This window comes from Toxotes jaculatrix, chromosome 9 (genome assembly GCF_017976425.1).
Source record: "Toxotes jaculatrix isolate fToxJac2 chromosome 9, fToxJac2.pri, whole genome shotgun sequence".
NCBI lineage: Eukaryota > Metazoa > Chordata > Actinopteri > Toxotidae > Toxotes > Toxotes jaculatrix.
The window spans coordinates 15675496-15689025 of NC_054402.1; the positions used below are offsets into that span (position 1 = coordinate 15675496).

General features: G+C 40.9%; 1 protein-coding gene across 1 annotated transcript in view; it reads left to right on the forward strand.

The window, feature by feature from the left end:
- The first annotated feature begins 912 nt into the window (after positions 1-912).
- LOC121187038 (cGMP-dependent 3',5'-cyclic phosphodiesterase) overlaps positions 913-13530 on the forward strand; it is a 139768-nt gene continuing 127150 nt past the window's right edge. Inside the window, exon 1 of the mRNA XM_041046087.1 lies at positions 913-1669. Coding sequence (XP_040902021.1) covers positions 1611-1669 — 59 coding nt within the window. The 5' untranslated portion in view covers positions 913-1610. The remainder of the gene's footprint in view (positions 1670-13530) is intronic.

Genomic DNA, 13530 nt, shown 5'->3' on the forward strand with positions numbered 1-13530 from the left:
TGACCAGAAAAATAATAAAACAGTTGAAGCACAGAGAGCACAGCCACGGGGAGTTATTACTCTCTGTCAAAAGGTAAAAGGAAAATATGAAGGTACAATCTATAATCCAAATGGAAACACTAGAGTAGCTGCACCACCACAGCTCAAAGCTTTCACTCTTAAAAAGAAATTCATGGAGAGAGCATAGATTAACAGTAGACAACAACAAACTGAGTCCAAATTTGCACAGAGGCCCCTGCTCATTCACACAGGTGTTTGCAGTTATGGCTGATTGGCTGATTAAAGGTGGGTGGAACTATGATAGAAATTTCCCGAGGTCACCAAACTCATGAACTAATAATAACGATAGAGATGATGATGATGATGAACAGATGCGACAAATGTAGTAGGAGAAGGACAAGGATGTCAATCAATCAGTCACGGTGTGAACCTGCTCACACAGCCACGAGCAGAGGTGTAATCAGGCGAAATAATGAGAAACACCTGCGTAGGTGCATGGCAGTAAGCTGCAGGGGTGGGGGTTAATAGATTCAAACGCGAACTTTCTAACATTTGCTTTCAGATTTTCTGTCAGTATTAAGCGACGATATTGTTCCAAAAATCCTTATTGGGTGTGTTGAACACCTGACACCTGAAACCACATGATGGTGTATTTGAAGGCCCCGGATGTAAACAAACATTTCAAAGGCTCGTGTGTCACTACGCATTGCTCCTGTGGTGAATCCCTGCTGCTTCCTGGTGTGTACTGGAAAGGCCATATAAGGCAGAAGATCTGTGTTGGACCTTGAGATTTGTGTCCCGTGATAGACGCACTAGAGTGGAGTGCAACATGTGGTTTATTAAGAAACCCTGCCAGCATGAGCAGATATGATCTCCTCTTGTTTGTGACGGCAGAGAAAACAAGTTCAGGTCCCGTCCTGTCCCAGATCTGCGTGAGAAGCAGCGAGTGCGAGGAAAGGGAGTGTGCACGGTGGGGGAGACGTGTGAAAATGCGCGGCTGCGGCGTGAAGATGCACCGTGGAAGTTGAATTTTCACAACAACACAACTTTCATCTCCACGGATGGATTAGCTGGGGGAACAGGCATGACCCAGGGGTGACAGTTTTTGCAACGCACGCGGAGGAGGGACGTGCCTCAGCACCGGTTTGACTGATGCGTCCATGTGGCGTTGAACGTGAACATACCGGCTGAGCTCTCTCTCTCTCTCTCTCTCTCTCTCTCTCTCTCTCTCTCTCTCTCTCTAGCCACCCCCCTCCTCCCCCTTTCTCTCTCTCTCTCTGCTCAGCCGTTATATCCTCTCTAGCCGCAGCTCGAGTATCAGTTACCGGGTCCCGACCAATCCCCACGCGCTGTCAGACAGCAGAGGAGAGCAAACCGGAGAGAGACAGACAGAGAGGGGGAGAGCGAGCGAGAGAGAGGAGCACACACCCAAAAATCTATCCATCCACCGTCTATCCTCCTTCACCCCCTTCCAGCCCGACGGACAGACGCACAGACACTCTCCCCCTCTCCACCACCACCACCCCTTTCTCTTTTCCTCCCCTCACCCGCCAGGTCCCCCTGACTGCAGCTGTTTGGGTTAACCGGAGAGGCGCGAGGCAGGATGCGCGATGGGACAAGCGTGCGGACACGCGCTCCTCTGCCGTAGCCAGCCGCCGTCATCCGAGATGTAAGTGTGTCTCTCTCTAATAACTGTGCGTGTTTTGGATGTGCTGTGTGTATCCTGACGCTTCCACTTCTACATACAGCGCACAAACTGAGAGACTGTAGAGACACATGGCGCCCAGCACTGAGCCAAATAGAATACAGAGTGGTGTATTAGTAGTAGTGTGAGTGTGACCTGCTGGGTGTCATTATTCGCCCCCCTGACAGCGGCAGTGCAGAACTCATGTGGACTGTCCTGGCAACTGTCAGTGTAAAGCGGTGGACAGCAACCCTGCAGCTCACTAACACTATCACCATCCCACTGAAATATCACTAAAATGTTCTCAGAGTGTGTCTAGACTGCTCCACAGAGAGTTTAGTGACCTTAGCCTACCTTTGTATCTTCCACAGTAGTCTGATAAGGCCACTCTTCCTCTAATATTCCTGAAGGGACAGATATATTTTCTATGATAGTCCCTCTAATTGAATTCTCTCTATTGCAATCTTCATGATAAAATGTTTTATGCTGAGCAAACAACCTTGACTGAAAAACTGAGTGGCAAAAGTGTGGCAACACTTTCTGATGCATCACCCTTAATAAAGGGTTTATAAGTTGTAATTAATGGCTTTATTAATCGTTAATAAATCATTCATCAGTGCTTTATAGATTAGTTTCAGGAGGTCGAGCAAGTTGTCCTCCAAACAGAAGGTTGGTGGCTTCATCCCTGGGTCCTACGGTACACGACAAAGTGTCTTTGGGCAAGATGCTGAACCCCCAGTTGCCCCTGATGGCTGTGCCATCAGTATGTGTGTGTGTGTGTGTGTGTGTGTGTGTGTGTGTGTGTGTGTGTGTGTGTGTGTGTGTGTGTGTGAATGAGTGAATGTGGCATGTAGAGTAAATCGCTTCGTGCAGTCCAGCACAGTCAATTTACCATTTGCAGTGCAGTCCATTAGTAAGAGCAGCTGTTTGTTGCCAGATTTGTTGCCAAACCCCTGTGACTGATTGGACTGTATGACTACCCACTTGAAAAGAGCTCTACAGGAACTGGACCAAAATCCATTTATTAGCAACTTATTAAGCATTTATTCATTTATTACCTACATTTATAAATGCTTTACTAGCAAAAATGGAAGAATAAACACCAGCCACCACAACCACCTGAGATTTTTCACAATCTGGTAATCCAAAACTTGTTCTTATTAATATTTATACCTGATCTACAAAGCCTTAATTAATAATTTATGAACCACTGATGAAGCCACCATCTACAACTTCTAAATCCTTTATAAAGCGTGCCTTACTAGAAAGCGGTAGCCCTGATGTCACCAAATTAGTTGCTTTTTAAGTTTTTAGATAAACTTTAGAGTAAATGATCCTCCTGTGTGTTTTTCTCCCTTGAAATGCCAAAGTTGTATCATCCTCACAGAGCTTAAATCACGGCTGTTTCTCAGCGTGAAAGTTCATGCTTGTTCCTGAGGCAGTTTTCCTTGGTCATGAAAAGCTGACATTTTGGAGATGAATAGTGTTCACAGGACACCAAATATGTGCCGTGGATAAAAGCAGGCTGACACGATTATTACAGCAATTTAATGCAATAAAGCAGCCCGGTCTTGCATCTGATCTTTGTGAAGTTTATAGTGTTTGTGTGTTGAGAATGTGTCAGCGAGGCCATTACTTGTATTGTTGTGTTGGGTTGTTTTATATTGTGAAAGGGTTGCCGTTTGTGATGAATCTTCTTGATGGCACCTGTCTGGAACCTTTAAATGTCAGGGCCATGCTTGGTGTTGAGCTAAATGTTAGTTAATAAAATAGAGACCCCCTGATAATAAACCAGGTCTCTTCTGTTTGAAATATAAGTTTGCCATGTAAACACACAACGGCTGCTCTCAAATTAAGTGACGCATCTGCTGTTGATCGAGTTGAGTGATTGTAATCAAAACGCGTGGCTGATCAAACAGCATGCATATACTATACTGTATATATGGTGAGAGCTTGCCTCAGGGCATATCTTGATCCCTGTACTCTGTTACTCTGGTTTTTTCTTTTCCTTTTTTTTTTTTTTTAAACTTCCCTCCCTCCCTTTGCATAGCTGAAGAACATCATTTGTGGATAATAACATTGTGAAGCCATTACACACTGATTGCACGAAATATTAGGGGCATTTTCCTGGTAAGTTTAAACTCCTTTTTGGCTCAAAGTTGAAAAATCCTCCTCTAAAGTGTTTCATTTTCTTTATCCCCTCCTTCGTTATTGGTTTAAATTCAATAAGGGAAATCACTGAAGGAAAATGGCTTTCATTCACCTCAACAGTGCTTGTCAGAAGAGACTAAGCCTCTTACATTGGGCATTTGTTGGCCAGTCTAGGAGAAAATAACCAGACTTGAGGAGGAATAATGAAACTGCCAGGTGGACGTCAGTGCTCTCTGGCATACAAAATTAGTTTCAGTTCCTGGTCTCACCTGCTTCCCTCTAGCTGGAGTCGGTCATGAAGTGTGATGCTGTCACAAAATACACAAGAGCAGATGTCATGCCCATACCCTCTGGGAATTGTCCCCTCTTGTGATTAAGCATTATGATAAAATAAAACCATTTAGCCTGGATCATCCACAACCTTTTCGTGTTTTCACCAATACGATAGTTTTCTGAAGTCCAGTTATTTATCATCAGAAATACTGAACAAGCTGTGTAGTTTCAGGAGTCACAAGCTTAGGCCTCCATTCACCCCTAGTTTGTAATGTTTGATATGCTGTCTTCATGTTGCTGCACGTGTTTGTGTGTTGTAAACAGCCTTTTGAGCAAGACACGTTCATATTCAATGCACTTTGTTTATCCGCTGTTACCATCTTGCATCACTTTAGCAGCAAACAGGCATCGCCCTTGTAATCACGAATCGGGGTATGTGTATTTGTGTGCCAGTGAGAGTGCATGTGAATGGTTTTCAATTTTGAAAAATATTGCAATTTACTGGATTGACTCCAGGAAGTCAGATCCCTCCAGCCTCCTGCTGAACGAACACACACAGACACACACAGACACACACACACACACAAACTGAATCGCACATACAGAAATGCGCATAAGAACACAGCAGCAGCAGAGTTGTAACCCGACTCCTGATGAGTGAGTGTGTGTGTGTGTGTGTGTGTGTGTGTGTGTGTGTGTGTGTGTGTGTGTGTGTGTGTGTGTGTGTGTGTGTGTGTGTGTGAGAGAGAGAGAGAAAGAGAGAGAGGGAGAAAGGATGCTGACGTTGCACTCTGTTATCATCAGTAATGGGCTCATCAATACTAAAATATTCAGAGAGAGAGAGGGAAAAGAGACGGAGTGGAGAGGGAGATAAAGTGAAAGCAGAGGGGAAGCTGAGAGAAAACATTATGTGTTGTGTTTGCATGCTTTTGCACATGTTAATGTGTGTTTGTGTATCTACAGAATGTGTGCGCTTCAGCAAAAATATTTGGCTTAAAAGCTTTCCATTCACTGATTTTTCTACATTTTGATTCCCTGTCTCTGAGTCCAGAGCTTTATGTAGAGTATTCGGTGAGCGGTATACTCAAACTGCTAACACATATGTTGATAATAGATGATAATTGATTTGATTTTGTTTTACATTCAAATAAACATCTGTAGAGAGTCATTTAAATTGAGCCATAACAAATGTGCACAAAAAAAAGTCACGACTTCCAATTGAGGTGTAAATTCAACATGTATTTATGTTTGAAATGCTGAACTGAATAAATATTTGGTTGCTTCCGTTACATTTTGGCATGAATATTATGAGATGACTGGCAAAGCTTGGATACCAGGAAACTCTCACAGCTGAATCATTGGCACAAAAGATGAGCAACTGTGTGGATAAAAAAAACTCTCTATAAAGAAAAGTCAAAGGTGACAGAGTGAGAAAGAAGAGAGAAGTCAACTGTGGAGGAGTTTCGAAGTAACAGACATCCAATCACCAAGCTTAAAATTGTATTACCAGTGCTGCTGTTGGGAGGATGATTATAGAGATTGTGCTTTATAGAACTTTAATATCTTCAGCAAATTTAATCAGTTAGCTTTGGGATACTGAGTCCGGGTCTTGATTGAATTCAATAACTGGTGAAGTGTTTGGTTCCTGATTGCAACGATGAAGCTTTCTGAATTTGTTACAGCTTTGATTGGTGCCTCTAGCCATGCCAAACTAAGGGAATAAACTTTGTTAGGAAACAAAGCTAAAAAAAAGAAAAAAAGAAATTAAAACCACTGTTATCATCAAATTATCCAGGAGACTCTCCTGGATTTGAGTAACACCGAGGTTATCAGTGAAAGATAATCTCAAATGCAGAGATACTGTGGGGAACAGCTTTTCAGACCTTTCTAACCCTGCTCATCTTACTTTTTCTGCTGCTCTTGAGTTTAGTGTACACTTGAAAGTGTGTAGCTTAAATAGAGCCAGTATACATAGCTGTGGTCATAGGAGGTCATAGCTGCACATGAACTGCTCTGCCCAAAGTGTGATCCTTGTCTTATTTTCATGCCTCATTGAGTCATCACACAAACACAAACACAAACATACAGAAAAATGTGTAATTATTTCCTTTCTGGTGGAAGTACAAACACCAGGATGGTTGGAAATCCTGTTTTATATTTATGAGAAATAACATGGTCTGCATGTGTGCGTATTTAAGACAGAGGGAAGGAGATGGATGCATTAATTGAGTAGTGCCAACAAGTTGTTTAACAGTAACGTTAAACAGAGTGTAACTGGATGTAATGCAACTGTCCCCATCACCAACAAAGTGGAAATTCATTTTTTCATTAGTTGTGGCTGAATGTTGTTTGGCTCTTCTTGATTTCACTTGCAATTTACCAGTGATTACCCATAGCCAATATTGATCACTGTGGTTAGCCAGTGCCTCCAATAAGTTTTATCTAAATTGATGCATCATACTAATAGTTATTAACTGTGAAACATGGGATCTGTGGCTGTCCATAGAAAACACTGCTTGCTAACCGAGATGTTAATGGACCATGTGTAGAGTGAAAGAGGCTAAGCCAGACTACATAGTATGCAGAGATACTTCAAAACAATTTTATTTCTTTGCCTATTTTCCATATCATTTACCATATTGTTGTCATTGTACTTGTTTTATACATGTGGGGGCTGAATGTGTGCTTTTGCAGTGTCTATCTATGAGCTGTGCAAGTTTGCACGTCATCCCTGTTGTTTCTTTTGTGAGTTCGACACAAGAATAGAAAACCTTGCCAGCTGGTCACTTGTTAGGACAGTTTCTCAGACCTTTTTAGGAAGGAGTTATTTTAAAGACGGAGGGTAGAATTACACTTAGGTTAAGCTTAAGGTTTCATATGTTGAAGGTTTAAGATTAAAGCTGCTGCAGGTTTTGTATTGGGTCAAGGCTAGTGGAAGGGTTGGATTAAGTACAGTATATAACGGCTGTGGTAAGAATACAGCTCCAGGGAATTAATTTGAGTCAATAGAAGTCACCAGAAGTGTGTGTGTTTGTTTGTGTGTGTGTGTGTGTGTGTATGCGTGTGTGTGTGTGTGTGTGTGTGTGTGTGTGTGTGTGTGTGTGTGTGTGTGTGTGTGTGAGCGAGCCTGGAGGTGTCACAGGGAAATGAGCCTGACAGCTCCCATGGTTCCCAGCTTTGGCTCCAGCAGCTCCTGTCAGCCTTTTTATCTCTACGGATTGTTGCCACAGACAGGTGTTTCTGTGTGTGTGTGTGTGTGTGTGTCTGTGTCTTTGTTTTTTTTACATGTATGTCAGTGTACACAAGTTACAATAGTGTGTGTGTGTGTATGTATGGGTAGAGTTGTGTTTCTGTTTGTAGTCCAGTTGACAGCCATAACTCTGAGTGTTTTTGAAGGTGTTTTTGTCATCTGCAAATGATGTGTGTGTGTCTGTGTGTGCTCCCTCGAGAGATCAAGGTGGGAGGTGAGGCAGCTGTGTTTGGGACACAGAGCTTTGGTTTAATTAGAAAACAGTATCAAGTACCCGTCCATGTGCGTGACGAGACCTCATTGATAGGCAGCAGAGGTGTATGTATGTGTGTGTGTGAATGTGTGTCTTCTTTACTTGTAGCCTGGGGAGTAAAAAACCTTAAATAAATGTGTCATAATCTACCAAAGAGATAGCATGGAGCAAATTAGTGTTGACATTTGGCTTTAGCGCTTTCAGTCTTTGTGAAGTTTGTGTTTGTGTTTGAAGATTTGTTCTCATGGTGTGGTACTACAACGCCTGAAAGCACTGGCGACTTTAGTCTGAAGGTCAGTGCAATGTCAGTGTGAACAGCTACATCTATTTTATTTTGTGTAATTGTAGGTTTACCCATTTGTTTTTTGCAGAAAGTCTGTGTGTGTCTTTCTTTAGACAGCCGGAACTTTGTGGGGGTCAGAGATGCAGGGTCATTGTTACAGTATGAAAAGCAATAGGATGTCTCAGTTTGTCATGTACTGTATATATAATATCGCTACTATGGGGTTTATGTATGGGCATGAGAATTACCCTGCATGTGGTCTTGCAATTTTTTTGCGCTTACAAATATGGTAGTAGTAAGAGTAAATCCTCCAGTGGCATACTGCTTGTGGAATAAAAGTGACAAAAAAGCAGCAGCTGAAAAGAAGTGGGAGATTAAAATGACACAAGATGACTGAAGTAAATTATTAATGAATCTCAAATTCACAGACATAAAAAAACCCTTTAACGCAACTCAAAAATTCACAAGTTCACAGTGTAGTGAGGAGAGATTACTTCTCTCACATCCTGTTTTTCACTCCTGTTACAAAAAAAAAAGAAAAAAGTTTTTGTGTTCATTTTGTGTAGTAAGGGGACTAAACTGGGGCTGAGGTCAATCATGTGAATCCCATCAGACTGTTTAGCTGAAGTGATTTAGTTTTGATGTTGTTTGCTGTGTTTGTCTTTAATTTTGCTGCTGTGTTAAGTGTTATCTTTTGTAATGTTTTTATTGCTGATATTACTGATATTTGTCATGTGTTGCTGTTGCTGGGTCTGCAGTTGTTGTTGTTGTTTCTGTTGCTCTTGGTGATTTAATAGATGTTTGTCCAGTATTTTTTGTTGCTGTTACAGTATCTGCAGATGTTTTCTTTTGTGGTTTTTACTCTTTTGAATGTGCACCCTTCCTTGTTATTAGTATCATTGTTTTGCTGCTACAGATTTAGCTGTTTGTTAACTAAAGTTATATTGATGTTGCTACAGGAGTTATTATTGTGGCTCTTATTGTCGGCATTGTTGTGGTCTATCTCTACAACAGCGTAGCAGAATGTGTTCCTGTGCTCCGGTTCCCCTTGCCCTGACTGCAGGGCTTTTTCTTATCGATCAGCTCTATTGATTGACTCACACAGAGATAAAGCCACTGACAGGCTGTAAGTGTCGCATTTGGGACATTCAGGGTTTTTATGATGCTTGTAGTGCTGAATGAAATGACTTGTTCTACAGCATATGAACACGCGTACTGCACGCACATAAACCAGCATACTCTCAGCTCCTCTCACACACATACACACACACACCCACGCACGCACACACAGATTACTGTACCTCATACACTGTCATAATTTTCATTAAAGGCTGATTGTCTTTTTTCTGCAGGCTGCTATTCATCCAGTATTTTGACATAAACTCCATTAGCACTCAGCAGCTGTTTTGATGCTGATTGCCAAATGAAAACACGGTGATGACTACTCAGATCACATGGACAGATAAACTATTGACTGTTCGTGTATCTGTCCTCACAGTCTATATATGGCTCCTGTTGTTGAGCGTTGTATTGGTTTAGTCGTATGTTATTATTTCCGACAGACCAATTCTCCATTCTCTTTGTCCCCTCATTTGTGTCTCATTGTCTTCAGCTATGTGCTTATCCTTCTTTTTTCTTGTTCTTTTTTTCTCGCTTTTTTGTCCTGACTTTCCATTTCTTCACCCGCCAAACAAAGACAGAGAGAGGGAGACAGGTGTGACAGAGAGGAGGAGGCTGCTAAGATGATGGCTTGATAGATGAAGCGTACATGCTTTATCCATAGTCCAGGTTGCCTGGCAACTAATGGTGTCACAGGTTACCCTACATATAGGGTATTACATGGGTCCTTGATGTAGTATTTACCCCTTTTGATCTGTCTATATGTTCGTCTTTTTACAGTTTTGTCAGCCGTCTTTTGACAGCCGTGGCAGAGGTATTATGTTTTCACGTTCTTCGTCCGTCCGTCTCATTCTCGTGAATGCCTGGAGGAAATTTCTTCAAATTTGGCACATACGTTCACTTGGACTGGATGAACTGATAACAATTTGGTGGTCAAAGGTCAAACATCACTGTGACCTCACAAAACATGTTTTTGGCCATAACCCAAGAATCCATACTATATTATATGGATATATTATGACAAAATTCTTTTATTAAATTCCTTCAGAGTCTTCACTACAATATATGAGTCTGGACAAACATGGACAACTGCAACTTGCTGGCTGGTTGGTAGAGGCGTAAAACCGTGAGGTGCTTTCTTGAGGTTTTTCATTTTCTCTGTCTTTTCTGAAAACATGGCTGCATAGTGATCAGCTGACCTGTGGGTGTTTAGTGGTCAGATTACTCCAAACCGATATAGTATGCATCAGATGTTTAAAGATACAGTCTGTGATCCAAATTTATGCAAAAAGGTTTTACTTAATCACAAATACTAAGCATGGTAAAAACTGTCAGTAATTAGAAGCTAATTTTAAGTTCTTAGTGTTTAATGATGCTGTTGTGGTGTTTTATATTAGTAAAGTAATAATGAAATGTACTGGCTTTAGTTGTTGTATTAAAAGTATATCTTTTATTTCTCTAAGATCTCCCCCTTACCACTTACACATTTAATATTTTTCTTCTAAATTATAAAACCTACGTTTTAATGAGTTTTTAGTTCCTACTATTAGGAACTGGCCCTCTAGACCAGTGGTTCCCAGTCCTGTTCCTCAGCTCTCAGAGTCCTGCTGGTTTTCATTCTCACCATTTAATACAGATTCATTTTCACCTGGGGCACCAGGTGATTGCACTTAACCACCTCTCAAATAGAAAACCAGCAGGTCGACTCTGCTCCCCACTGCGTTTTCTGCTGCTCAGAATGAATATGGCAAGTCCATTAGAGAGCAGAAACGTGTACTGCCAGACACCAGTGTGCAGCCCTTGCTGCAGTTTTTAGAACTTAATGACATTAGACAATCAATCCAGCCATCACAGATCACTTTAACTGTTTATCTTGATGCAGACAACCAAGGATTACGGTCACAACTTATGTAAGAAGTTGTATCAAAGTTGTGTCAAAGTGAGGTTATCAATAAAATTAATCAAGAGAGTAAATAAAGAGTAAAAACAGTAGTAAGCCAAGTAATGATCCCTGGGGAATACCACAAGTAAAAGCAGAGCACTGACAAGATACATAGTGAAACAAATACAAGCAATAAAGTAGCAGCAGCTGCTAATATGGGGGAAGAGTAGCGTGTGAAAACTTGCACAGTATTTTTAGGTGCAAAATAACAGGGAGGTACACTTATTGGATAACTCGAGCTGAGGTGATGTTCTGCACACAGACCCACAGAGCTGGGATTATACAGTCTGCACATTAGTGAGTCACAGAACGGTGGGAGACCAAAGATGTCAGGAAGTCCTCTCAGAAAAAACGGGTGGTTTTAAAAACATGGGATGGAAATTATGTAACTTCTTAACCAACTATATATATTATACTGTTGCAAAGTGCTCTTGAGTTCAGTAATTTCCACAACAAGATCCACATACAGATGGACAGAAATGTTAAGTGAGTGAATTAAAGGCTTTTAAATTGCACAGCAGAGTGGTATAAATCAAGTGGTATTAATTGAACCATGGTAGAGGCTGGATGCATTTACTTTAAGTATGTGATTTGTGAAAATATAGTCTTTTACACTCATATATAGTAGTTTTAACCAGCAGGAATTGAGAACACAAAACACTTCCTGTCAAAGACTGACTGCACACAGGTGCCAAAACTAGATGTTAACCTTGTACTGTGAACATCAGACCTACAGTGCGTTATAGGCTGGATAATTATTAAGGGTTTTGAATGGAGAGAGGAAAACATCAAATACAGAAAACTGACACAAATGACAGTATTTAACCATAATTTGAATGATCCATTTAATGATCTGTTAATATTCAGTGATGTCAGTTTTTTCTTAAATTTATAACCAGAGCAGGATTGAATTGTTTGGGGGCTCTAGGGCAAATATAAGCTGCTAGGCTCTTAATAATCCCTCCCTTTCCCCCCACCCTCTGTGAATTGTAATTTTATGCTGGTATATTACTGTTCATGGCCCTATTGGTGTGCAGTAGTATGATTAAGCACAAATTAATTTAGGAATATGCAGCATGTAAACACAGTTCGGGCTGTAGTAATGAAGGTCTTAAAACCAGGTTTTGAAACAAGGTCATTATTAAAGACAGGGCCTCAAAATTAGGCAGTGAAGCATGACCCACTTTAAGGTCATGTCATGGTTTTTTAGTAGAGCATATTTTCATATTACCAAAGAAAATTACAATAAATAAAATTCCCATAAAATAATTGTGAGATAGTTATACTGGAGCTTTTTGGGGCCTGGGGCAGTTGTCTACTTTGCCCAGCTGGTAATTCAGTGTTGGTTACTGCAGATATTAGGTAATATTTTGCAAAAATGATGCAACATTCATCCCCTTTTATTCCCTTGTAAGCTCAACCCTACTTCCTGAAATTTCTCAGATAACCAGTGTGTGGTGGAACTGCATACTGCAAACACCCACCGGTTATACTATGTTTCTTTGGTGTGCAGCACTGTGCAAAATTTTTAGGAACTTTAGGTTCTTATACATCACGCAGTACCATCAGACCATCAGTCTGATCTGGCCCATATTCATTCTGTAGCATGACAACAAGTCCAAGTCCTCCAAGATGCTTTGAACTGTGGTGTTTTAAGGCAAAAGGTGGTCACAGCAAATACCAATCAAAGTTTTTTCAGTTTACTGCACTTTGTGTGAAGTTAATTGATGAACAAAAACTAATCATGGTATTATTTTTGAAAGCATCCTTACTTAACATTTTAGTTCTTGAAACCTTTGAACAGTTTTATTTATTGTAAGTTTTTTTTTTTTTAAATAGTAGTTCTAGCAACATGGTTTCATGAACAACAGTGTAGGTCAGTCGGCCAGTTTGCTTCTTTGGTCCAGACTAAAATATCTCAATGACAATTGGATGTATTACCATGAAAATTTGACCATGTTATTCATGGTCCCCAGAGGATGAATCCAAATGACACGGACCATCCTCTGACTCTGTCCAAATATCTGTAAATCTAATAACATTCCCATCAGCCTCAGCTGCACTGTGTTAGGCACTAATTATCAAAAGGTAACACTCTTGCACACTAAACTAAGATAGTGAACATGGAAAACATACCTGCTAAACATCAACATGTCAGTATTGTCATAGTGAGCATGTTAGCATGCTGATGTCAGTATTGGCTCAGAGCACTGCTTTGCCTTTGTACAGCTTCACAGAGCTGCTTGTCCTGTTTACCAGCGGCAGTGTAAGGCAGGATGTGTTTGTGAGCATCACATCCAGTGTATCTTCGAGTGAGCTACAACTGAAATATTTAGGGTGACCAGTCTGTGTTCAGAGTATGGGCCTCTGCACAGTTTAGAGATCACATTTAAAAAAATTCAATCCAGATAGATTTTCACAGTCAGTACAAATTACAGCCTTTATGGTTGCACAGTGCTTTCGTTTGTTTCACCTATTGTGTCACAGTACACATGCATTTAACACAGTGGTACAGACCATAAACTGCACACAGACAAACACACAATGTTTGTCCTTCACACTAGCTTGTCTTCCA